The sequence below is a fragment of the Hylobates moloch genome, unplaced genomic scaffold, assembly GCF_009828535.3.
Source record: "Hylobates moloch isolate HMO894 unplaced genomic scaffold, HMol_V3 SCAFFOLD_12, whole genome shotgun sequence".
Classification (NCBI taxonomy): domain Eukaryota; kingdom Metazoa; phylum Chordata; class Mammalia; order Primates; family Hylobatidae; genus Hylobates; species Hylobates moloch.
In genome coordinates this window covers 64081969-64106644 of record NW_026652287.1, presented here as the reverse complement: position 1 = coordinate 64106644, position 24676 = coordinate 64081969, and the positions used below count along the sequence as shown (strand labels likewise).

Here is a 24676-nt window from a genome sequence, read left to right as displayed (position 1 = left end):
TCTACAAAAAATTAAATCAGTAGGGCATGGTAGTGCATGCCTGTGGTCCCAGCTCAGGAGGCTGAGGCAGGAGGATCACTTGAGCCCAGGGGTTTGAGGCTGCAGTGACCTATGACTGCACCACTGCTCTCCAATCTGGGTGACAAAAAGAGACTGTGTTTCAAAAAAAAAAGAAAAAGAAAAAGAGGCCGGGCACAGTGGCTCACGCCTGTAATCCCAGCACTTTGGGAGGCCGAGGCGGGTGGATCACGAGGTCAGGAGATAGAGATCATCCTAGCTAACATGGTGAAACCCCGTCTCTACTAAAAACACAAAAAAATATCCGGGCGTGGTGGCAGGCGCCTGTAGTCCCAGCTACTCGGGAGGCTGAGGCAAGAGAATGGTGTGAATCCAGGAGGCAGAGCTTGCAGTGAGCTGAGATCATGCCACTGCACTCCAGCCTGGGCAAAAGAGTGAGACTCAGTCTCAAAAAAAAAAAAAAAAGATTGTTAGACACCTGTTGAGCATAGCCAGGGCATTGATGGAGGACTAAGGAAGCCTTCCTCACCTCTGAGGCAGCCCGTCCTGGGTTGGGTCTGGCCAGTGACTGATGCAGAACTTTCTTCATCCCAGGGGATGCCTAAAGGAAGGGCACACATGGAGAGCAGACACCACGGCACTGAAGTCAAGGGGCTCGGCCCAGGCCACGTGGCGAGGGAGGGACAGAAGAAAGAGCCAAGCCATTCTCTCAGTTAATAAGAGTTGAATGAAACTAGGTTCAGTGACTCATGCCTGTAATCCCAGCACTTTGGGAGACCAAGGCAGGTGGATTGCTGGAGGTCAGGAGTTTGAGACCAGTCTGGGCAACATAGTGAAACCCCATATCTCAAGAAAGAAAGAAAGAAAGAAAAAGAAAGAAAGAAAGAAAGAGAAAGAAGAAAGAAAGAAAGAAAGAAAGAAAGAGAAAGAAAGAAAAGAAAGAAAGAAAGAAAGAAAGAAAGAAAGAAAGAAAGAAAGAAAGAAAGAAAGAAAGAAAGAAAGAAAGAAAGAAAGAAAGAAATTAGCTAGCCAGGCACGGTGGCTCACACCTGTAATCCCAGCACTTTGGGAGGCTGAGGCCAGCGGATCACGAGGTCAAGAGATCGAAACCATCCTGCCCAACATGGTGAAACCCCATCTCTACTAGAAATACAAAAATTAGCCGGGCATGGTGGCACTCGCCTGTAATCCCAGCTACTTGGGAGGCTGAGGCAGGAGAATCACTTGAACCTGGGATGGAGGTTGCAGTGAGCCAAGATCGTGCCACTGCACTCCAGCCTGGCGACAGAGCAGGACTCCATCTTAAAAAAAAAAAAAAAAAATTAGCTAGGTGTGGTGGGTGGCCTGTGCTTGTAGTCCCAGCTACTTGGAAGGCCGAGGCAGGAGGTTGGCTTGAGCCCTGGAGGTGGAGGCTGGAGTGAGCCATGATCTCGCCACTGCACACCAGCCCGGGCAACAGAGTGAGATTCTGTCTGAGAAAAACGCCAGGTGCAGTGGCTCATGCCTGTAATCCCAGCACTTTGGGAGGCCAAGGTGGGCAGAAGTCCCGAGTTGGAGACCAGCCTGGCCAACATGGTGAAACCCTGTGTCTACTAAAAATACAAAAATGAGCCGGGCGTGGTGGCGTGCACCTGTAATCCCAGCTACTTGGAAAGCTGAGGAAGGAGAATTACTTGAACCTGGGAGATGGAGGTTGCAGTGAGCCGAGATCGCGCCACTGCGCCCCAGCCTGGGCGACACAGCGAGAATAAAAGCACTGAATGAGGCCTCTTTTGAGCTAGGTTCTGGGGTGAACAACGCTGTGGGCGACACAGCGAGAATAAAAGCACTGAATGAGGCCTCTTTTGAGCTAGGTTCTGGGGTGAACAACGCTGTGAACACAACAGTGACAAGAACGACCCAAGGCCCTGCCTTACAGGGCTTAGTCCGGTGTGGGTAGACAGCCCCATCCTCAGACAGTGACAGCCCCGACTGGTCAGGGCTGTGGGGCCCAGGCTGAGTGGCTGGGGCTGTGTTGGGGAAGGGGGTGCTATTGCGCAGGCGCTGCGGGAGGCCACTGGTGCTCAAGCACCTCGGATTCCCGCTCATACAGCCGGCGGGATCATGTGGCAGTCAGGTGGCGGCCACTATCTAGCCCAACGGTGAGTGCAAAGCCACCTGGACTGGGGTGTGGGCCCAGAACTTTCCCAGAGCTTTCTGGGCCCTCAGATCACCCTCAGACCCTTCCCCCAGCCCTCAGGCCCCTCCCACCCTGTCCTTCTCTTCCGCGGCTCTCAGACCACACCCCTGCCCGCCCCTTTAGCAAACCCTGTCCCCATTCCACTGACCCCTTCCGCAGCCCGAGACACTGTCCTCAGAGCCCCATTTCCCAGCCTGTAGCCCCCACCCCCAACACACAGACACTTCCCTAGTCCTTAGTCCACACGTCCCACCCGCAGACCCTCGCACAGTCGGCAGATCCTGCCATCAGCGCCCTCTCCTCCTTCAGAGCGCGCCTGCTGCCCTCAGACCCCATCCACCCCACGGACCCCACAGACGCTGTCCCCAGAGCCTCCCCAAGACCCGTCTCACCTCCTCTCAGATCCTAAACCACAGGCGCCTCTTCCTCCCACCGCAGCCTTCAGAGCCTCCTCCTGAGCCCTCCGACTCCTTTCCCAAGCTCGGATCCTATCCTCGCAGCCCTTCTGCCACCCTGGCACGCCCGACCCCAGCCCTAAGCCCCCTCCCAGCCTCCCGATTGCCTTAGATCCCCCTCAGCTCTCAGCCTCCCTGCGACCCCAGACCTTCTGGTGTGTCTCCCTCCCAAAGCCACCCCCTTTTCTCATTCAGCTACCTCCCTTCCCATCAGACCCCTCCTAAATCCCCTTCCAGTCTAGACTGCGCCCCCAGGACCCCCAGCCAGCTCTGTCTTCATTGTTTTGTTGTCCCCAAAGTTCCAGTCCTTCACATCCCCCTTCCCTGATGAGACCCCCTATCGGATCCCTGCCCAGGAGCCGACTGAGCCGCAGCCCACAGATGCCCTCGCCGCCCTTTCGCTTCCCAGTGGAGCTGGGCTCCAAGAGGGATCTAGACACCCAAGTGGGCCGTCTGCACCACCTGGCTGTGGCGGGGGCCCCAGGATGGGGCCCAGCCAGGCTCCTGCGGAGAGGTGAGGGCCTGGCTGCGGGTACATCTGTGGGGACAGGATCAAGGAGCTGTATGGAGGGTGTGGCTTCAGTTGGCCAGTCAGCAGTGGTACCGAACACCGTGTCCCGAGCTCTGTGGTCCCTGATGGGGCTTTAAGGGTGAACATGACCCTTGGACCATTGGGAATGAAATGCAGTGGGATGAAGATGAGACACTAGACAGTATGGCCTTTCAGGTGGAGGATGCTTGAGTCTTACAGTGTAAGAGTCAGCCAAGCAAAAAAGGTGAAAAGAAGTGGGGAGAGATGGTGGGGTGCAATGGCTCATGCCTGTAATCCCAGCACTTTGGGAGGCCGAGGTGGGCGGATCACTTGAGGTCAGGAGTTTGAGACCAGCCTAGCCATCATGGTGAAACCTCGTCTCTACTAAAAATACAAAAATCAGCCAGGCATGGTGGTGTGTGCCTGTAATCCCAACTACTTGGGAGGCTGAGGCAGGAGAATCATTTGAACCCAGAAGGCAGAGGTTGCAGTGAGCTGAGATTGTGCCACTGCACTCCAGCCTAGGCAACAGAGCGAGACTCCATCTCAAAAGAAAAAAAAAAAAAAAGAAGTGGGGAGTGATGGAAGAGGCTGTGAAAATGCTCTGAAGTCAAAAGAACTGCCCATGTATGAGTAGCAGCAGGACTTGGAGAGACCTGAGGCTGAAGAGGCCACAAGTCCACACAGTTAAGGGCCTCTAAAGGAGTGTGAGTTTTGTTGGATTTTGTGTATGTGATAGGAAACTATTGGCATGGTAAGCAGGAAATTAACATTATAATTAACATTAAATTAGGCTGGGCAACCTGTTCCACATGGCTCACACCTATAATCCCAGCACTTTGGGAGGCCGAGACAGGAGGATTGCTTGAGTCCTGGAGTTTGAGACCTGCCTGGGCAACATAGCAAGATCCTATCTCTATTTAAAAAAAATTACCTGGGAGTGGTGGCATCATATGCCTGTAGTCCCAGCTACTTGGGAGGCTGAGCAGGGAGGATTGCTTGAGCCCAAGAGGTGGAGGCTGCACTGAGCCTTGATCAGGCCACTGCACTCCAGCCTGGGCAACAGAGTGAGACCCTGTCTCAAAACAAATACCCATTAAATTAACAATGTACAATTTCTGTTTTGATTTTTGAAAAGTTGATTGTGTTTCAGGCCACTTTCTGAACTTGCTTACTAGTTTTAATTGTTTGTTTTTTTGTTTTGAGACAGAGTTTCACTCTTATTACCCAGGCTGGAGTGCAATGGTGCAATCTCTGCTCACTGCAACCTCTGCCTCCCAGATTCAAGTGATTCGCCTGTCCCAGCCTCCTGAGTAGCTGGGATTACAGGCGCATACCACTACATCTGGCTAGTTTTTTGAATTTTCAGTAGAGAAGGGGTTTCAAACTCTTGACCTCAGGTGATCCACCTGCCTCAGCCTCCCAAAGTGTTGGGAATACAGGCATGAGCCACCACGCCCAGCCAATAGATTTTCTTATGTTGAATCATCCTTACTTTATGCGGATAAATCTATTTTATTTTATTTAAAGTTTTTGCATATATATGCAATTGATATATAATCTTACTTTCTGTTTCTGGAAATTCATCTGGTTTTGGAATTAAAGTCCTGCTAGCCTCATAAAATGAGCCTTGCCTTCTTTTTCTATTTTTCTTTTCTTTGGAACAACTCATATAAGATTATCTTGTCCTTAAAAGTGATTTGTGTTTTAAGAAGAGACCTTGGGCCGGGTGCTGTGGAGTGTGCTGTAATCCTAGCTGCTCAGGAGGCTGAGGTGGGAGGATCACTTCAGCCCAGGAGGTCGAGGCTGCAGTGAGCTGCGATCACACCACTGTACTCCAGCCTGGGTGACACAGTGAGACCTGGTCTTTATTTTATTTTATTTATTTATTTTTGAGACGGAATTTCACTTTTGTTGCCCACGCTGGAGTGCAATGGCACGATCTCCATTTACCGCAACCTCGGCCTCCTGCATTCAAGTGGTTCTCCTGCTTCAGCCTCCCAAGTAGCTGGGATTACAGGCATGTGCCACCAGACCTGCCTAATTTTTGTAGTTTTAGTAGAGACGAGGTTTCTCCATGTTGGTCAGGCTGGTCTTGAACTCCCGACCTCAGGTGATCTGCCCACCTCGGCCTCCCAAAGTGCTGGGATTACAGATGTGAGCCACCATGCCTGGCAAGACTCTGTCTTTAAAAAAAAAAAAAGGCCAGGCACAGTGGCTCATGCCTGTAATCCCAACACTTTGGGAAGCCAAGGCGGGCAGATCACTGGAGGTCAGGAGTTCAAGACCAGCCTGGCCAACATGGCAAAACCCCTGCTCTACTAAAATAAAAAAAATATGGCAGATCTTGATTAAAAAAAAAATTAGCCTGGCATAGTGGCACATGCCTGTAATCCCAGCTACTTGGGAGTCTGAGGCAGGAGAATCACTGGAACCTGGGAGGCAGAGGTTGCAACGAGCCAGGATTGCGCCATTGCACTCCAGCCTGGGCAACAGGTTGAGACTCTGTCTCAAAAAAAAAAAAAAAAAAAAAGCCTCTGTGGGGCAGGATGAGTGCAGAAAGGCAGTTAAGATGCTGTTGTAAAAGATAGTGGGCTAATGAGTCAAATGCAAGGCCACAAATCTGGTGCTCAGAGATTCCTGAAGGTCCACATTTGGAGGGGTTTTGTGGCAGAGACCACGCTGGGTTGGGCCCAGTGCATGAATAATTAGCCATGTCGGCCAAGGACACAGGAGTGCAAGGACAAGGATACCATGCATTTGCCCTACCTGGGGTAGGGGCTGGAGGAAGAGGAACTGGGGAATGATGGGTTTGGAGACCCAGGGCTTGGGGCTGGGGTGAGTGGTTGGGAGGGGGAGCTGAGCAGGAAGATGGATGAGGAGGGGATTGGCAGAGGCCTGGAGGTATGGGCATGGAAGAGGTTGCCACCTGGATTGAGCCCTTAAACGCAGGCTTCAAAAATAAAATTGAGACCACGCATGGTGGCTCATGCCTGTAATCGCAGTACTTTGGGAAACTGAGGTGTGTAATCTCAGTACTTTGGGAAGCCAAGGTGGGAGAAATGCTTGAGCCCAGGAGTCCAAGACCAGCCTGGGCAATATAGTGAGACCCCATCTCTACAAAAAATTAAAAATTAAAATAAATAAAATTTGAGAGATCTCCTGACAAAATCTAGAGTTTGCTTTACTTGAAGAGTTGAGTGCTGGCCTCATGGGACCTGTGTGTACCACACTGAGTCACAGCTGGGTGGAGTCTGCCTGTCCCAGCCAGTGCGCAAGGCTCCTGGAAGTCAAAGTCCCATGAAGTCCACTTCCTCCTGGCCCCTGGGACCTTTGTGTGGTTTTGATCCCCCTGGGTTGGGGGATAGATGTTTGCACAGCAGGCAGATGTCACCCCTTGTTTCAACTCTGTGGACTTAATGATTTTGGGAGCACTATGTTGAGGTGGATTTTGAGGCATGGTCCTCAGCAGCTGGAGGGCAGGGGTTCCAGGACACAGGGATGGAACCTGGGGTCCATAGTCATCCAGTCATGAAGGGGCTGTGGAGGATGGGAATTGGCAAGGGTGTTTGCCTAGCGGCCCTCAGGCCTCTAACCCAGGAGTATGGGCCAGGGGCGTCCTAAGCCTGCCCACCCCTTAGGTGTCCAGGTGGGCAGGGAGAACTCCGCGGGGGAGACAGCGCTATTCCTCTCAGTGCTGCTGGGCCACGGCTCTGCCATGCAGTTCCTGCTGGCCTTTGGTGCCAAGCCCAACCAGTGGCTGGCCAGCCAGTGATGCCCCCCCATCCCAGGATAGGGCTCTCTTCCCCGAGGCATCTCTCCCTCGTGACGCCTCTTCCATTCCCTGGTGACCCTCCTGTCCCCCCAGTTACCCTCTTTGTTCTCTCAGTTAACCCCTTCTCATTCCCCAGTGACTGTTCCCATTCTCCCAGTGCCTCCATGCTCGCAGTGATCCTTGTTCCCCAAAGACCCCATCCTGTCCTCACGTGACCCCTCCCATCCTCATATTCACCTCCCATGACATGGTGACTCCTCCCATCCCCCAGGGCCCCCATCCTGCCCCTTTTTGTCCCTGTTCAGTCCCTTCCCTAATCGACTCCCACCTGCGTTGTTCTGCTCTAGCCGCTGCCTGCATGGCAGCACCCCCGTGCACACAGGCGCCTTCTCTGTTGATGGTGCCCCTGCTGCAGGCAGGGGGTGACTTGCGACTGCATGACCAGTGGGGTCGCACACCACAAGACTGGGCTGAGCAGGGTGGGGCCAAGCAGAACTAGGAGGTGAGCAGTGGCCCTGGTGGGAGTGAGGGATCAGGGCCGGCACCCATCGGGCCTCACCCCACGTGCCCTCCTCCAGTTGCTGGAGCTGTTGCAGCTCTGTCGGGCCCACATGTCAGCGTCAGTGCATGACGGTCAGTTGCCACCCATGGCATCTCTGGACCGGTTGCAAGCCAGATTTGGGAACAGCCCGCCTGGCTCCCTGTCCTCCCTGAAGCTGATGCAGGCAGACAGGTAACCGTCCACATCCTGAAGCCTACCCACCCGCCATTCCCAGCCACCCCAGACTTACCCTCGGCCTGTCCCCACCCCAGGACGCTGAGGCTAGTGCAGATCAGCAGAGCCTCCCAAGTCCCGGCCTTGGGGTTTGGTCAGGTAAGCAGGAGCGGTTGTGGGAGTGGGAACCACCCCTGTCTTCTTCGTGCCTCATGATCCTGCCTGTCCCCAGCTGAGTAGCCTGTGGCCACCAGGGCTGGTAATGGACATCCCCCTCGTGGACCCCAAGGAGCTGCTGGCAGCCCAGGGAGAGCCTGACTGCACCTATGAGAGCAGCTCCCCACCCTCATGGCCAAGTGAGAGCCCCGCTGTTTCCTTGTCAGCTCTCCTGCTCCCCTCCCAGGGAAAGCCCCCTCGTCTCAGGCCTGTACTGCCCCGCCCCCATTCTCCAGCCTCCTGTGGATGGGTCACACCGTGATCGTGCAGCAGCCGAAGGCCCCTGGAACCCAGACAGATGTGCTGCTGGCTGACCTTCAGCACCGCAGGTACCTGTGCCAGCCCCCAGCCCAGCCTCCTGTTGGCCCTCCCACGGAAGACAAGGGTGTGTGGCCATAGTCATGGCCAGAGTCTTCACTTCTGGGCCAGCACCCGGCATGGAGCCCTCCTGCTGGGGCGATCCCCCCACTGGAAAGTGGGTGGGTACCAGTACTGTGTGCAGTGCCCTGTAGGCCTGAGAGGAGGTGGGAGTGGGGAGGGCACCAGGATGAGGTAGGCGGTGGGTGCTGGCCCTCCCACTGCTGGGCTGCGTGACCTGGGGTCAGTCTTTCCTCTGTCCGATGGCAGGTGCAGATCGCCTGCCCTGGCACGTGGTGGGCAGTCTGGGCCCAGGAGCATCTCCTGTGTGGCTGGGGCCTGCTGGTGAGTGGCCTGCTGTCCTCCTGCCCAGCATGCTGCACCACCCTGGCCTGTTGCTGCTGATGGCACTGAGTCCCTCTGCAGAGCTGTCGGGGCTGTGCCTTCTCTTTGAGCCTGTGTGGCTGGGCTCCCTGCAGGGGGTGCTGCACCTGTGGAGACCAAGTGAGGAGGCACCCAGGACTGTGCCAGGCCTGACGCTCGGCCCCCTGCTGCTGCAGGTGCTAAAGGCCCTGCTGTTCCTGCAGGCCCACTGGCGAGCTCACAGCGGCTTCACCTCCCACGCTGTGTAGCTGGTGCAGCCAGGCCTGGCTAAAGTGGGCCACCTGGAGCACGGGCACCTCCTGTGTCAGCGCTGGCTGCGGCCCAGGTGAGTGTCTGCCCCGCCTGCTGCCCCTTGACTCGGGCCTACACGCTCCCCTCCTCCCCATTCTCCAGCCTCCGTGGCCATGGGCAGTGGTGTCCTGTAGGCCCCAGGGAGGAGGTGGGGGTGGAGAGGGGCACTGTGAGTGGCATAGGAGCTGGGTGCTGGCCCTACCACTGCTGGGCTGTGTGACCTGGAGTCTCAGTTTTCCTCTGTCTGGTGGTGGGTGCAGGTCCCTGTCCAGCAGCCGTCGACTCACCAGGTCCCTTGGGCTCCACAGGCGGCAGAAGGGCTACCCCTGGGGAGGCCCAGGCCCAGGGCTTCCCCCGCCCCCTGAACTGTACCCATGGCTGCCACTTGAGCTATCTGTGGTGACATGCCCACCACCACCTCAGACCTCTACAGCTTCTGCATCCTGGCCCAGGAGGTCTTTCCTGGTGAGTGAGTGAGTGGCTGCACCCTACCCCATGAAGGCACCCTCCCGCTTGGGTCCCTAACTGTGCTTCCTGGCAGGACAGCTGCCCTGGGCTGGGAGAGGGGGACCTGAGGTGAAGGCCAAGCTGGAGGCAGGGGAGAGCCCGGCCCTGGACCCCCAGCTGCCAGCACCCTACCAGGCCCTGATTTGAGCTGGGCTAGGCCTAGCACCTACTGACTGCTGGGGCGGCCTGCAGAGTACCCGATACCTACTGCGGGAGGCCACAGCCCAGGTACAGGGCAGGTCAGCAGGGGGTAGGTGGTGGCCATGGGACCTCAGGCAGGCCCATGTCCCCACACCCAGCCTCCAGTTCACAGGACATGGCTCCTGAGGTGAGCTCCCCGATGGAGTGGACCATGCTGTCCCCTGCACCCCAGGGTTCCCCACCAAGTTAGAGGGCAAGGAAGGGATGCTGGCGGGTGCTGGGCACAGCTTAGCTGTGTCCCCCATCTGAACAACTGGTCTGTCCCCACAGAGAAACTGTACTGTGAAGTGGCTCACAGAGCCAAGACCACACCCAGGCGTGTGCCCCCTGTAATGTCCCCAGGCCCCATCCCATCCCAGGTAGGAGCCAGGACGGGGCTGTGGGGGACCAAGGGAGCTGTGGGACACCTCAGCAACCCGTGCCAGCTCTCTGCCATCCCTCTCTGCAGGCCTGAGACTCCTGAGGTCACAGGCCACAGCAGGATCCCAAGGGGTGCAGCCTGGAGCTTGGGTAGCAGCTTGACTCTAGGCATCAGCTCTGGGCCCAGCCCAGGCCACAGCCCCACAGCCAGGGTCAGCCTGCACCGCTGCCTGGAGCCCAGCTCAACAGTACAGATACCCCCAGAGCCCTGCACGACTGTCCCATTGCTAACCTGTGACCCCCTCCGCCCGCCCTCCAGGAGTCACCAACCCCAAGTTCCCTGGCTGCCTCTCCTTTGACCAGGGAACTTTAAGGTCGCCCAACTGTCCCCTCATTCACCTATGACCCTTAACCAACTCTGCTTCCCCCAGGGCCCTTCCCTGCACTCCAACTCCAGCCTCTAGGACTCAGCCTCCCTGCTGGGGACCCAGAGCTCTGTGGAGCAGTTTGAGGAAGCTCTCAGCCGAGATTCCAGCCCTGCAGGGGCTGCTGCGGCACACACACAGGGTTACTCTGCTGGAGCCCCAGCCCTGTGAGCCCATCCCCAGCCTGCTGACCCACAGGGAGGCTTCCCACACACTGGGAGGCTGCTGGCAGGGAAGGCCACGAGGGCAGGCTAAGCAGAGGACCCTGAGCCCAGCCTGTGCCCCATCCGCCCTCCCAGGTCTGCTGGAGCGCCATGGCTACCTGGTGGCAGCTCCAGTCTTCTCTCATGCAGGCACCCGGTACTGAGCTGACTAGAGGAGGTCTCTTTTCCAGCCTGCAGAAGTGAGACCTGAGGCCTTGGATGGGAGGACCCCAGGTAACTCTAGGTCTTTATCCCTGAGGTAGCCCTAGGTCTACCTGTGCCTCACGGCTCCCCAGGATGGACCTGCTGGAGGAGATCATAGCAGAGCTATAAAAAGGATGTCAGCTTGGAGCAAAGCCCAGCCTGAGCCCCACTCCTGACCTAGACTCCCAGGGTGCCCATGGTTCCCTCTCGCAGATACCACCTCTTAGAGGCTCCCAGCAGTAACTCCTGCCTTGGTGCCTCCCCAAAAGGAAACAGAATGATAAACTGCCCTCTCTGTCTGTCTTCACTCACTGAGTTTGGCCCCAGCACTTCAGCAGCCACATTTTCACCAGTTTATTCATTAATGTTGTCAGGTGGTTTAGTGAGGCATGTGGGGAAAGAAGGGTAGGAGTTGTCCCCCCATCCCCGTGCACAGGTCAGGACATGCTGGGGGCTCCTGGAGGGAGAGGAGGATGGGGTCAGCCTAGCCCCCCCCACCCCAGATTTGTGCGAGGGCCCCCAGGATTGAGGGTGGGGGGGGATGGGCGGACCCTTCAGTTCAGGGTAGGGAAGCTGAGATTACAGGTTAGGGACCCATATCAGAAGCAAGTTACAAAGTTAGAAACCTGGGGTAGTGGTCGGGGTTCCAGAAAATACAAAACAAGGGATTTGGTTGGGCCAAGATCCAGTGAGGGTGAAGGGAAGGAAGGACGGCCCCTCCCAGCTGGTGCTCAGCAGTAGCTTCGGGTCTGGCCCTCAGAGTGGAGGGACCAGCTGGGAGTGGGGTAAGGGGGTGGGGGACCAGCCCCCTCCCCTCTTTGCCCTCCATTTCTGTACAAGGACCCTCGGTGGAGCTCGCCCCCCCTTCCGTAGGCTGGCGGGGCTGCCCTATAGAGCAGGAGAGGCTCAGGGGGGCCCCAGGGACCCGGCACCCTATGAGGGGTACGGGGGCCCCAGGGTGCCCGTTGTTTCTGGGGAAGGCGGGGGACTGGGGGACCGGGATCTGAACGGCTTCGGGGGTGGGCAGGAGGGGAAGAGGAGGAGGAAGAGGCAGGTGAGGGACCCCTGGGCCCTAGGGCTAGGTTGACATAGAGGGGCTCAGGCGGTGTGGGGCGCCGAGCAGGGTGCTGGGGGGCTGAGTAGCCAAGGTGGTCAGGGGGAAAGCAGGAGGGGGCTGGCGGGTAGCTGAGCAGGAAGTCGGGGGACCTGTGGAGTGGGGGCGATTGGCCAAGCATGCCGTAGGAGGCATTGAGCCTGTCAGGGGGCATGGAGCGAAAGGGACTCCAGGAGCGGGTGGGGCCGGAATAGGGGGACCCCTCACTTGCCCCGATCTCATAGTACAGGTTCTCTCCCCTGTCGAGTGGTGCAGGGGGGCCCAGGGAGCTCCTCCAGACCGGGGCTGGGGAACTGGGCTGGAAGGATGGGGGGCCCAGGGGGTACAAGCCTGGCTTGGGGACCCCGAGGAAGGGTGGCAGGCACTCCCTGGGGGCTGGGGAGAAGAAGCCGGGGGTAGGAACCTGTGAGGGGACAGAACATGGGGACTGGGCTGCTGCCTCTGGCGCATCCCTGCCCCCACCACCTGCCCTGAGCTGGGCACTGACCTGGGCAGGGCCTCGGAGTCCCCTCCTTGAGGTCCCCATGGGCCGCTGGCTCCTCAGCAGACTCCCATCACTTTGTTGCCTTGGTAAGTAGGGTGGGGGTCCCGGGACCCAGGCACCCGGGTGGGCTAGGGAGTTGGGAGGTGGCCCACTCCCTGAGGTCCCCAGGGGCTCCCCGCCCACCTCCAGAGACAGCGAGCGGCGGAAGGGGGATTGGGGAGCAGGTGGGGTGCCCCCACACTCCTGCTGGCTCTGTTGCTCGGCCACCTGCTGAGCCCGCTCAGCCAGGGCCAGGGCCATGAGGCGTGCTGGGTTCTTAGGGGGCGGGGGTGGGGCACCCCCAGGGCACAGGAGAGACAGGGGAGGGGGTGGCAATGGTGACTCCATATCAGGACCTATATAAATGAATGGAGAGGGGTTCAGCTGGGGCCAGGCCCTCAGAGTCAGTGACAGCAGGCGGGGACAGAGGTTGGGTAGGCCGAGGACTCACCGAGTGGGCCCTGGGCTCCCCGGAGCTTGCTGCACATCTCCTGCTGGCAGGCGTCAGTCAGCGGGGCCTCGGCTCCACGTAGCAGCAGGGGTATGAGATGGGGGCGCAGGCTCCGGCCGGGGCTGAGAGCTGGTGTTGGGGTGGCTGAGGCAGGTGCTCCCCCAGCCCCCAGCAGTTCTAGGACAGCAGGTGGCACTGATACAGCCAGGGGCTCTGAGATGTCTAGGGCAGCAGGTGAGGCGGGGCTGGTGGGCCCTCTGGGCGAGATGGCCTGGGGGGTCACCCTGGGTGGGAAGGCAGAGGCAGGGGCGGGGGGTGCTGGGCTGGCGGGAGGTGCGGGATCCCCTGGGGTGGGGCTGCTGCAGCGGAAGGTTAAGGGATCAAAGTCCAGCCCTCGGAGTCCCTCCAGGCAGCGGGGTGGGCTGAAGTCCAGCTCATCACCATCATCTAGCCAGGCTGAGGTACGGTGTGAGGGAGACCCAGAGAGTGCCCCCAGCCCAGCTGCTGAGGACTCAGAGGATGAAGAGGAGGACCCGGAGGAGGAGGACTCGGAGGAGGAGGACGAGGACAGGCTCTCGCAGGAGCCAGCAGGTGCTGGGCCCACAGGGAAAGCGTCGCTGCTGGAGTGGGGTCGCCGCAGCCTGTGTAGCCTCTGGAGGCCTGGAGGGGTGGGGTCAGTGAGACCATCCCTGAGAACAGGGCACACAGCCCCACAGAAAGCTGGGGAAAGGACATGAAGAGGCACCTCCCGGAGAGGGCCACAGTAGCTGTGAAGCCAGGAAGAGCTGTTCAGATTGACGGTGGAGACCATGAAGAGGACACTTCCGGCCCAAAGCACGAAGGCCCTGTGGCCGCCCCACAGGCTGTGAGCATGAGACCAACAGATTCACATACAGCTGCTGAGCCAGCAAGCAGGACAGCGCCTGGGCTCCTGGGTATGCGGGAGGGCAGTACCCCAGGAGTGTGAGGATGGTGCGGTGGCTCAGAAGAGCCCCCAGAGGCATGGCTGGGTGGGGTGGATAAGCAGCCCCCTGCAGAGGCCGGAGAGCAGCACCCAGCAGCGTGGCGGGCTGTGAGGTAGCGATGGGGAAAAAGCCAAGCTCCCCATACAGCACGGCATCCCTTTCTTATGACGCTCTTTAAATCAAGTTTCCAAAATGGCTAGAACTGAGCACACCTGTGTATGAGCAAACCCGGAAAGCAAGGGCAGGGTAGTCTGCAAATTGAAAGGATGCCTCCAGTGGGGAGGAACTCGAAGGGGAGAAGGAACGGGGCTGCTCTAGTTCTGGCTGGTGGGTTCATGGGTGTCCATAATATTATTTTAAAATGTTCAACAGGAATAATAAAGACTTTTAAAGGGTCCGTCATGGACCAATAAGTAAGTTAAGTTCAGTGTGTGATGAATCAAAGGTGATACTGTACCCAACTCATTGTACATAAAGGCCAGGTTAAATTTTTCAAAAGCCCCAGGGCCCTCAAATGTGAAGTACAAAATTTGGAGGCCAAACCAAGGCCCCAATTCCTCCCGGCTCCACTTGGGTAGAGGCAGTGCCCCCCACTTGCCCCCCTTGCTCACCAGCCCCGCTGGCCTGCGATGACAGAGACTCCTCGCTCTTGGCAGATCTCAGTGTGACGGTGTCGGGTCTGCTGCCTGCAGGAGAGGGAGAGGTAGGAGGGCACTCCAGCCACCATTGCTGCCCACCAGCCCATGACCCAGCCTCTCACCTGAAGGCTGCGGTGGGGCACGGGTGCCCCCCAGCCAGGGCAGGGGCTTCTTTCGAGGGACACTGGGGCCCCGGCCCAGTGCAAAGAACGTCTTCCAGCTGCTGCCCCCTGGCTTCCGCTGTTTCTCCCCTCGCTCCCCTTTCCTCCTGCGGTTTGGGGGAGAAACGGGAGGCCGTCTGAGGAATCAGGCCTCCACCTGCCCCTTGCCGCCCCCAGCATCCCACTCACCTTTCCGCAGGTGAGGCCGGGGCCTTGGGAGTTGTGGGCTCCATGGGCGTCCCCAGCCGGCCCTGAGTGCGTGCCTGGGCTTCCTCCAGCGTCAGCAGGCGGGTGGAGGGGCAGCTGCCCGCAAGGGACTTGGGCCTGGGGAGCAGGCAGCGGCCTGGGGAGTGTGGAAAGGGGGCAGCTGTCAGCTCTGGGGCCGCCCAAGGCCACAGGCAAAGCCAAGCGCCACAGCCCAAGCCCCGGCCCCGCAGCATGCCCACCCGGGCTGGCAAGGCAGGGGGCCGGGGCGGATCAGGCGGGAGCAGGCGGGCAGCAGGCAGGTGGGAGGAGGGCGGGGCGGGACGAGCTGATGAGGAGGCAGCTCCCGGCAGCCAGCGAGGGCAGCAGCTCTGGCTTCAGTTACCTCGGGCCAGAGGGCCCTCCGACGTGCTGAGTCCTGACTGGGCTGGGGTCCGGGGCAGGGCGGGGAGTCTGGGCGGGGCTGGGGCGGGGTCAAGTCTGGGGACCTCCCACCTCCTCCCAGGTGGACCCATGGCCCCAAGCGCCCCCAGGAGCTACAAGGGGTGAAGGAAGAGCGGCGTCCGGGCCAAGAGGTGGGAATCCTGAGCGGAGGAGCTGAAATGAGAAGGAGGGGGGCGCGGGGAGGGAGAGGCCGGGGCGGGGTCCTCAAGGAGCCGGGAGGGAGGCCCAGCTTCAGTGGGGTGGGGATGGGACTGGGAGCCCACCTGCCCTCCCCCTGCAGCCCTGACCATGGTGGGCAGTAGCCAGGACCTCAGGGGGTGGGAGGGCATACCTGCAGGGTCGAGGCCGGCGGAGGTGAAGGTGTCGCTGAACAGGACGTCCACATGGGTGAGCAGAAACTCCACCACCACCGACTGCACCCGAACTTCCCGGAACGCCGCCGCGCCACCCATTCCCACTGACTCCAGCTCCATGGACCTGGGTGGGAGGAGCGGGAGGGAGGCCGGGTGCCTTGAGCCCAGCCAGCAAGTTCTGGCAGGGCAATGAGGGGAGCCAGGGGAGGCAGTGACTGTCTATTCAACACCTCTGACCTCCTCAAACTGATCACGCCTCGCTGGGCTCTCAACCTTCCCCCATACCTGCCCCTCCTGCCTTCCCCATCTCAGTGTGGTTCTTCTTGTGGCTCAGGCCAAACACCTTGGGGTTGCCCTGGGCCCCCCTCTTTAACTCCCACAATCTGTCACCCCCTCCACTGCCCCCCATCTGGCCCAGCCTCCATCTCCCCCAGCCTGGACATCCAGAGCCTCCTTCCGGTCCCCACCCCGAAGTATGCTCCCACCTGCAGCCAGAGGGAGCCTGGGACCACGTGAGTTCCATCAGGGCCCGCCTGGCTCAGAGCCCTGCCGTGGCTGCACCTCGCTCCAGGCAAGAGCAAAGTCCTCACTATGACCCATGACCTGTGAGTCACCCCTCTGTCTGGTCCCTGTCACCTCTCTGACCTCATCGTCTCCTCTCCCTCAACCCCTCACTCACTCAGCTCCAGCCACACCAGCCTCCCTGGGGCTCCTCCAACGCACCAGGCACCAGCCCAGGCCCAGATGTCTGCACCTGGCATTCCCTCAGCCTGTCACTCCCCACATGTGCACCTGGGGCCCTCCCTCATCCTCTGCAGGTCTTGACTCAAATGTTGCCTTCTTAGTGCAGTCTTCCTCACCTACTTTATTCAAAACTGTACACTCCCTTCTCTGTACCCCTGGCCTTTCTCGTTTATTTTTCTCCACACATCTTACGTCCATCCTCTGACATACCACCTGTTTTACTTGTTTATGTATCTGTGCCCCCAGGAGAATGTGAACTCCTGCAGGGGAGAGATCATGCCTGTCTCGTTCACCGTCAAATCCTCCAGGCTTATTCTGCTGCTGGCCACAGAAGACCTGCCAAAGCCTCGCTTGCCACTCTCGCTAAAAACTTCACACTGCCCTGACCCTGCACACCGCCCTTCCCTCCTCCTCTCTCCTCCTCAGCACTCATCACCATCAGACTTTACTCTGTATTTTTCCTGTTGATGTTCATGGTCCATCTCCTCCATGAGAACATGAGTCCCAGGAGGACAGGGCCATGCTCAGTGCTGGGGAAGGGGCCGGGTCCATGGGAGGTATTTGATAGACATGTATTCAATGAATAAACAAAAGAAAAGCTGGGCGGGTTCCTGGGGTGGTTTTGGGGAAAGACCTGAGGGGCGAGCAGGTGAGCAAGCAGCTCACCGTAGCAGGTTGGGTGCCCAGACAATGGCCAGGTTGCGGGCATGCATGCTGGTGTTGGCACTGTGTCTCGCCATGCGGGCCAGGTGCCTCAGCAGGTACTCCAGGGTCCTGGGGGTGGGAGCAGAGGGGGACACCTGAGCCTCAACCCCCTTGGAATCCCACCAAGTCCCGCCCTGCCCCTCCTGGTTTACCTGTAATGTGGCGGGGGCAGCTGCTGGATGACATCGTGCACCCGCACCAGACGCTCCTCCTCCCTAGGCACTGACATGGCCTCCTGAGATGGTGGGCGGGTGTGATGAGGTCTGGGGCAGAGGCATCCCGGCCCCCTCCATCCCACCTGCTCCCTTACTCACACTGAACTTCCCATAGAGCTGGTAGGTGAGCAGAGGGTTCGGAAGCTCTCGGAAGTAGAGCTTGCAGAGGGAGGACACGCTGTGGATGTCCTGCAGGAAGGCAGGGCCAGACAGCTCTGGGATCCTCTCACTGTCAAACTCGTGCCTGAGACCACCGTGTCAAGGAGGAGGAAGATCCAGGTCAGAGGGGCTCGCTCACCTGGCCGTGCTTCCCCTGCCCCTACCCCCAAGTGCCCACAGGTGGATGGAACCTTCTTCCCCAGGTCCTACACTGGGCTCTTCAGAGGCAGAACCTTACTGAACTCCCCAGCAAGCCTGTGTGGCAAAGAGAAGAGTGCCGCATTTACAGAGGAGGATGCTGAGGCTCAGACAGAGTTGCCTCTGCCTGCAGCTACCCAAGACTGTCTGACTCCAGAGCATGAGCAGCTCCTACCATGCAGCTGCCATTCTCCTGGCTGTAAGAGGGCACTGGAAAATGTGGACAAAATCCCAGCACCCTGCTACTTCCAGTTCTCTGGTGGGGCCCCACTGCCTGTGGTAAAATCTCCCACCCATTGCCACCTCCTGCCTCCCTCTTGGCTCCCCACCGCAGGCTTCAAGCACTCCCCTCTCAGCCTCCTGCAGGCCGAGATCTCGCCTGGCTCCTCCTCACCTCTAGACCCCACCCTGGCTCAGAGCCCTCCTGCGGTTCCCCCTTCACTTATAGTAAAAGCCAAAACCCTAACGTGAAGGCTTTGCCTGCGCTGGCATGGGGACTCCTTGGCCATGGCCTCCTGTTGCTGTTCTCTTTGCCCTGCTGCTCCCTCTGCATGGCCTGCCCCTCCCCTCCTCCAGGCCCTCGCATGAGGTGGCTCTGCCCTTGCCATCCAAAACCGCAGGCCTCCCTCCTGGCTCCTCATTGCCATCCTCCTTACCCCAATCTGTTTTCCTTCATAGTACCTGTCATCTTCTGGTGAACTCTATCCCTCCCCTGTTTGTCTCTTCCTCTAGCCCGTGGGTCCTGTGAGGGCAGGCGTTTCTGGCTGTCTCACTCACTGCTGCGTCCCCAGTGCCTAGAACAGTGCCTGGCACGTGGCAGGTGCTCGGTGAAGACAGAGTCCTCGCTTAGACTGCTAACTCTACTCTCAAGAGAGCTGTCCCTGACCCCAGCCTTGATCCTGCAACTCCTGACTCCTGGTAACTGTGTCCCCAGCACGCAGCACGGGGTGGAGTGGAGGTGCTGGGTGAGTGCCTGTGGAAGGACGGGGTTGGCTGAGGGCCCTCACCGAAGCCTCTGGATGTTGGAAGACACGCCTGAGAGCCGGTAGATCCCATCCACCACCCCGTGGGCCTCAATGAACTCAGAGCAGCAGCGCAGCACCTGGGGCACTGGGAGAAAGCAAGGTCAGGGCTGGGTGGGTCGCAGCCCTTGTGTGATGGGTGGGGTGGGTGGGCCCGGGCCTCACCATCCTGGCCTGAGTTGCTGAGGTGCTCGCCAAGATCGCAGCCAAACACCCTCTGTCGCAGGATTCCCCGCTGCCGCAGCCGCTGCCGAGAAGGGCGGGAGCGCATAAAGGTGCGGAGCAGGCCGGCCAGCTTCCCACGAGGCCGTGGCACAGCTGTGGGGGCAAGGGGCAAAGGGCAAAGGCAGGTCTTGTGGGGTCAGCATGGCCAGGAGCATGGCCAGGGGCTTGGCGGGGCAGGGGCAGGGGTAGGGACCTGACCGCCTGTTTCTATTACCTGAGGTCAGAGACGAGATACCCTGGGGAGCCGGGATGCCACATGGGGGGCCATCGGCATCTGCTAGGCGAAAAATGGGGTGGAAGGGATGAGTGGGAGGCAAAAGACGCAGGAGGCCCCACCCCTCCCCACCCCTCCCATCCATCCATGGCACTTACCCGCCTTCAGGCCCGGACCTGGCCGCTCCGTGAAGAGTTCCACACACTCACTGGGGAAGAACCCGACCTGAGGAAGGTCAGGGTCAGTGACTGGGCCACCCCAGTTGGCAGGTACCCCAGCCCCACCTGTCCGCACCCAGCTGGACTCACCTGGAAGCCTCGCTTGCCCCGCCACCAGCTCCGATCCTCCGTGGGCGGCATGTCAATCACCGAGACAATGTCTCCCACCTGGGCGTGGGTGGAAGGAGAAGGGTCAGAAGGAGCAGGAGGTGTGGGGAGCCCAGCTGGAATCTGCTTCCCCACAGCCTCACCTCAAAGGACAGCTCATCTGGCGCCTGGGCTGTGTACCGTTTGATCACGTGGGCGGCCGCCACTGCAGGGATATTGAGCGACGCCTCCTCACTGAGGAGCAGTCGCCGTCCGTGGTTGTCCAGCTGAAGTGGAGGTGGGATGCGGCAAGGGCAGGTCAGAAGATGGTGTTAGTACAGGCATACCAAGCTCCTCTGCGCCCCGTGAGGCCACTGCCTGTCTCCCCTCAAGAGCCCCTGTCACTCAGAGCTATTGGTCAAACTCCTAGATTCCTGTTTGTAGGGATACAGCCCTGGCATCCTCTGGGGGTGGGGAAACCTCTAAGGCAAACCCCTTTATTTCCCCTCACATGTCCCAGGACTCTCCTACCCAAAGGCTTCCCCACCTGAAGGCTTCCCCATCAACCTCTGCACCTTCATCCTCCACAGCAGATACCACGTAGTTGCCATCTAAAAACCCTCTGTGTTGGGCATGGTGGCACACGCCTGTAATCCCAGCACTTTGGGAGGGTGAGGCTGGAGAATCGCTTGAGCCCAGGAATTTAAGACCAGCCTGGTCAACACAGCAAGACTCTGTCTCTACAAAACTTTTTTTTTTTTAATTAGCCAGAGGCCAGGCGCAGTGGCTCATGCCTATAATTCCAACACTTTAGGAGGCTAAGGTGGGCAGATCACCTGAGGTCAGGAGTTCGAGACCAGTCTGACCAACATGGAGAAACCCCATCTCTACTAAAAACACAAAATTAGCCAGGCGTGGTGACACATGCCAGTAATCCCAGCTAATCAGGAGGCTGAGGCAGGAGAATCACTTGAACCTGGGAGGCAGAGGTTGCAGTGAGTGAGATTGTGCCACTGCACTCCAGCCTGGGCAACAAGAGTGAAACTCCGTCTCAAAAAAAAGAAAAAAACCCTCTGGTTTAAGCCACTCATAGCCAGGTGTTCTGTGAGTTATAGCTGAACCCATTTCTAACTGATATACATTTAAATCCTTGTATCTTCACAGCTGAACACCTGCTAACACACACACGTGCACACACACACTCACACACATTCTCTCACAGGCATGCGCCCACGCAGACACTAAAATATCAACGCCTCCTCCACTCTGGCTTTCTTTTCTATGCCCACACACACTCCGAGGCTGATTCTCGCCCCTCAGACACCCCCTCACCCACTCTGAACTCCAAGCCCCCTGCCCAGGCCCACCTCCATCCAGGTGAGCACAGGCCCGCAGTTGAGGTTACTGTCCACCAGTCCTGACAGGGTCTCCAGGTACTGCAGCAGCAGTGGCACCAGCATCTGGGGGCAGGTTGTCAGGGTGGACCTCTGTGAGTGGACATGAGAGAGCCCACTGCCCTCCCACACTGCCCTAGCTCGTCTCTGGGCTGAAGTTCATCCTGAATGCATATGGGTGCTGCTCAGCTGTTAGGTACTGAGATATGGGCATATGAATGAATAAATAGGCTGGGCCAAGCTCTTGAGTGCCCTGGTTGGTATGACCACGGTGACCCTCCCATGGGAACTCCCCATGATCTTAAAACTTAGTGAAGCTAAATGTAGCAGAAGCCTACTATGTTTCTAAGGCTTCTCCATTCATTCAGATTGGTTGGGACTTGGGCCATACCAGTATTTAAATATTTCTCTATCCTGCTGCCTTGATGATTTCACACACTGTGGATGAGGACACACTCATGAGGCAGGGGCTGAGACAACAAGCAGGTTACCTGGGCAGCCCTGGCACCCTCGGGGGGTGGGGGAAGCTCCGGAAGGCAGGAGAACCTCCGGTCAAATATGCACCGGTGGAGGTGGGCATCCAGGGAACGAAAATCATCGTAACTCCGGAGAACCGGCCAGGAACGGCCCTGTGGGAGCAGAGGGACAGAAGGGAGCAGGGGCCCCATGACACTGAGCTGAGGACTACAGTGGCCATTTTCTCAGGCTAGATGACAGGCGGGCTGGCCTCACCTGACAGGTCACCTGCACCCCGAACACCAGCTCATTCTCTCCAGAGAGGCTGGGCCCTTCACGATCTGGAGACAGCAGGAGCTGCAGAGGGAAAGCAAGGCCCAGGTGGACTTTTGTCCCAGTCCTGACCTCCTGGGGATGGCACTATCTAGGGACGGGTTTGTGTCTCCCTTCTGGACCTCCCCGAGGACAGGGCCTGGTGATGTGCTGATCCCTGACACAGAGCAGATACCTAACAAAAGTTGTCGTTGAATGAATAAAAGAATAAATGGATGAATGAATGAGCAGCTCTCCCCATCTGCTATGGCTCCTGCAACTTTTGCTACTGACTGCTCAGATGCGTGCAGCAGCCAGCCACAGGGATAGGTTTCAGAAGCAAAGCACCTGATATAGTTGCAAGGTTGGGTAGGATATTGTCTTCCCTCCTGGGTGCAAATGCAAAGCCCCCATACCTGAATGTGGCCAAAGTCGACGTTCTCGTAGTGGAAATGGGCGCAGTCAGCCAGCCGCGGGAAGGGGCCTCGAGGAGCTGAGAGCCTGGGAGACAGGGGATGCGTCACCAGCAGCTCCTTGAGTCTCCCCAGCTCCTAGCTGAGCCCTTTCCTCCCTCACCCTTACCTCTTCCCAGGCTTCCCCTTCACACTGGGCCCCCCAGCGGTGGGTAGGGGCTGCACCGAGCCCTCCCCTGGGCCATCCAGGCTGTCAGTGCTGCGTGCCTGTAGAGCAGAGAGAAGAATCAGAGGGCCCCAGAGATGGGAGCAAAGAGACAACGAGAGCATTGTTATCTGGCAGCGCGGGCCCAGAGCCCCGGGTGCTCCACACACCGCCCTGAGCATGAAGCAAGAGGGCAGGTCGGGGGAGGTGAGGGCTGGGCTGAGGACAAGACTGCTTCTTCGTGTGTGGTCTGGGGTGGGGGACTGGAGAAGTAGGGGCCAGACGTGAGGCAGGGCAACAGGATGGAGAGCATGCTTATCCTGTCTCTCCCTGCTGAAAACCCTTCCGTAGCCCCTGCAGAGTACAGTGATCTCCTACCACTGTCTGGACAATCACAGCTCCCATCTCATCAGCCTTCCTGCTTCCAGCCTCTCCCCTCCTGCCAGCTTTTCCGCAATAGCCTGGATCGTTTTCAGAAAACACAAATCTGGCTCTGTTTCTCCATAGATCCTGGGCCTTCAATGACTCCCTGTTGTCTTCAAGATGAAGTCTGAATTCTCTGGTCTGATAATCGAGACTTCCCTGAGCTGATTTCTGTTTACCTCTCCAGTCCCATCTCTTCCCATTGCCCCCACTCTCAGAGCTCTTGAACTTCTAAGAGTCCAGAAAAAGCACCCTCTTCTCATTTCCTTCTAGGCCTTTGCAAAGGCTGTTCCCTTAGCCTGGAACACAGGCCCCACCTTTCCCTGGGTACATTCATCCTCACTCCCACCCCTCAGGTCCCAACTCACATGTGCCCTCCTCCAGGAAGTTATCCCTGACCTTTCAGGCTGCGCCTGGCATCTCCTCTGGACTCTCTCCATCCCCTGAGGTTCCCCCATCCCAGGTTCCATGCCTCGACCTGAGCTTCTCCCTTCACAGCTCTGATCACTCTGAGATGGCACTGGTGGTGACAAGTTCATCTCTCTCATTGGACTGTGACCGGCCTCCCAGAAGGAGGGCCCCAGACTGAGCTCCCCAGCATAGAGCTGGGCATGGAGTTGGTGTTCAGGCAGGATTGTTCCTGATTCTTTTCTGGGTCCCCAGTGCCAGCCCAGTGGCGCAGCAGGGGCTGGGTAAAATCTGATGAATAAATTAACCAGCTGCCAGACAGATTCACCAGACTGGGCTGTAGCGTCTCCCTCCTCCATGTCCCTGCAACCCCGAGTCACCCTCAGGGTCTCACCCTCAGGGTCTGTACCCCTCCGGCCCATGAGGTTCCCCAAGGCAGGATGGGAGCTGACTCTCTCTGTGCCTGGAGCATGGGGCCTGCACAGAGGCGGTCTCAGTGAATGTCTGCTAAGTGAGGGAATGAATGGATGAATGAGCGGGAGCAGCATGGTGGGAGAGGGAAATGGTGGGGGAGGGGGATGAGGACAAGGAGATGGAGCAGACCCGAGGATCAAGGGAGGTACAGTGCTGGCCTGTTGGGGTGGAGTAAGGAGGGAGTGGCTGGAGAGACGAGGCAAAGGCTCAGACTGATGCGGGGCGAGGGGGATTGAGAAGAACCGGGATGGGGTGAAAATGAGGGAGAAGGAGAAGAAAAGGGTCAGGCTGGGGATGGAGCAGGTGGGGGGTGCGGCTCAGGAATGAGAAAGGGGCTGTGGGGAGGAGGAGGGGGCTCCGCCGGGGAGGGCTGAGGGCTGGCAGAAGGATGCCGAGGAAGGTGCTGGGATGGGGGCTGGGGAAAGACCCAGGAGCCTCAGGAGGCCCCTGCAGGGGCCACTTGGGTGGCGCGGGTCCCTTCCTGGACCAGCCCCGCCTCCTCCCAGCCCGGGCCCTACGTCCCTGTCACCCCATACAGGGCGTGGAAGACGGGGATGCGCGCTGAGGGGGCGGGGTCGAGGTACGGGCTGGGACCCGGGATGGGGCCGCAGGACGGGAGGGACCACGGCTGAAGCACAGGCCGCGAGATCGGGCGGGGCCGGGGGCGGGGCGCGCGGGGCGGGGCTGCGCACGGACAGACTGACACCCGGACGGACAGGCTGACGGCCGCGTGGGACCCTCACCACCATGGTCGCGTAGCCTCCTCAGGCCCCGGCCGCGCTCGACCCCTCGCTCGCCGTTCTCGTCGCCGCTGCCGCCGCCATGGCGACACAAAGGGGAGGGCGCGAGCCGCGCGCGGGCGGCTGCAGACCCCGCCCCTAACGGCTGCCCGTGGCTCCGGCGCGCGCCCCACGGGGGCGGGGGGCAGCGGGAACGCGGAGCTGCTTCTCATTGGCTCCGCCCTTGGCTTAGGCCGATGCCCCGCCCACCCGGAGGCTTCTCATTGGCTTCACCTTGGGCTCCGACCCGGCTCTGTGTCCTCGGTCCCGCCCCCCGAAGTTTGACAGCGCCACGCCCATGACTGCTTTTCATTGGCTGTCATCGCCCTCCTGAGACACGCCCCCAGGTT

The 24676-nt window shown here is 59.0% G+C and overlaps 1 protein-coding gene and 1 long non-coding RNA gene across 12 annotated transcripts; one reads left to right on the top strand and one right to left on the bottom strand.

Moving 5' to 3' along the window:
• The first annotated feature begins 2051 nt into the window (after positions 1 to 2051).
• Positions 2052 to 11111, top strand: LOC116479634 (uncharacterized). The gene is made up of 8 exons (XR_004251021.1): positions 2052 to 2159; positions 7538 to 7692; positions 8127 to 8956; positions 9156 to 9387; positions 9901 to 9989; positions 10079 to 10582; positions 10769 to 10818; positions 10915 to 11111. It is a non-coding gene; the product is annotated as an uncharacterized LOC116479634 (long non-coding RNA).
• A 41-nt stretch (positions 11112 to 11152) lies between these two features.
• Positions 11153 to 24429, bottom strand: ARHGAP33 (Rho GTPase activating protein 33). Of its 11 annotated transcripts, none has more exons than XM_058425361.1 (22): positions 23468 to 24143; positions 22207 to 22304; positions 22041 to 22125; positions 21589 to 21669; positions 21348 to 21485; positions 20830 to 20922; positions 19627 to 19749; positions 19466 to 19543; positions 19316 to 19382; positions 19158 to 19220; positions 18884 to 19036; positions 18704 to 18806; positions 17439 to 17583; positions 17277 to 17359; positions 17086 to 17193; positions 15654 to 15799; positions 14864 to 15017; positions 14636 to 14781; positions 14487 to 14561; positions 12911 to 13570; positions 12424 to 12815; positions 11153 to 11279 (listed from the first exon to the last, which is right to left on the bottom strand). In XM_058425361.1, the coding sequence occupies exons 1-22, from the start codon at positions 23543 to 23545 to the stop codon at positions 11202 to 11204; spliced, it is 3147 nt and encodes a 1048-aa protein (XP_058281344.1). In that variant the 5' UTR covers positions 23546 to 24143; the 3' UTR covers positions 11153 to 11201. The 11 variants fall into 11 exon arrangements, with proteins under 11 accessions (XP_058281344.1, XP_058281338.1, XP_058281339.1 ...); XM_058425355.1 differs by having other exon boundaries at positions 11153 to 12339; positions 23468 to 24040; XM_058425356.1 differs by having other exon boundaries at positions 11153 to 12339; positions 19158 to 19217; positions 23468 to 24040.
• Between the last annotated feature and the right edge of the window lie 247 nt (positions 24430 to 24676).

Coding starts and splice junctions, on each gene's coding strand:
- ARHGAP33 (XM_058425352.1), bottom strand. CDS start 23,545: ATGCTCCAGGCACAGAGAGAGTCAGCTCCCATCCTGCCTTGGGGAACC. Junction 22,126..22,206: donor AAGGGGAAGCCTGGGAAGAG/GTAAGGGTGAGG, acceptor CCTGTCTCCCAG/GCTCTCAGCTCCTCGAGGCC. Junction 19,383..19,465: donor GGGGCAAGCGAGGCTTCCAG/GTGAGTCCAGCT, acceptor GACCTTCCTCAG/GTCGGGTTCTTCCCCAGTGA.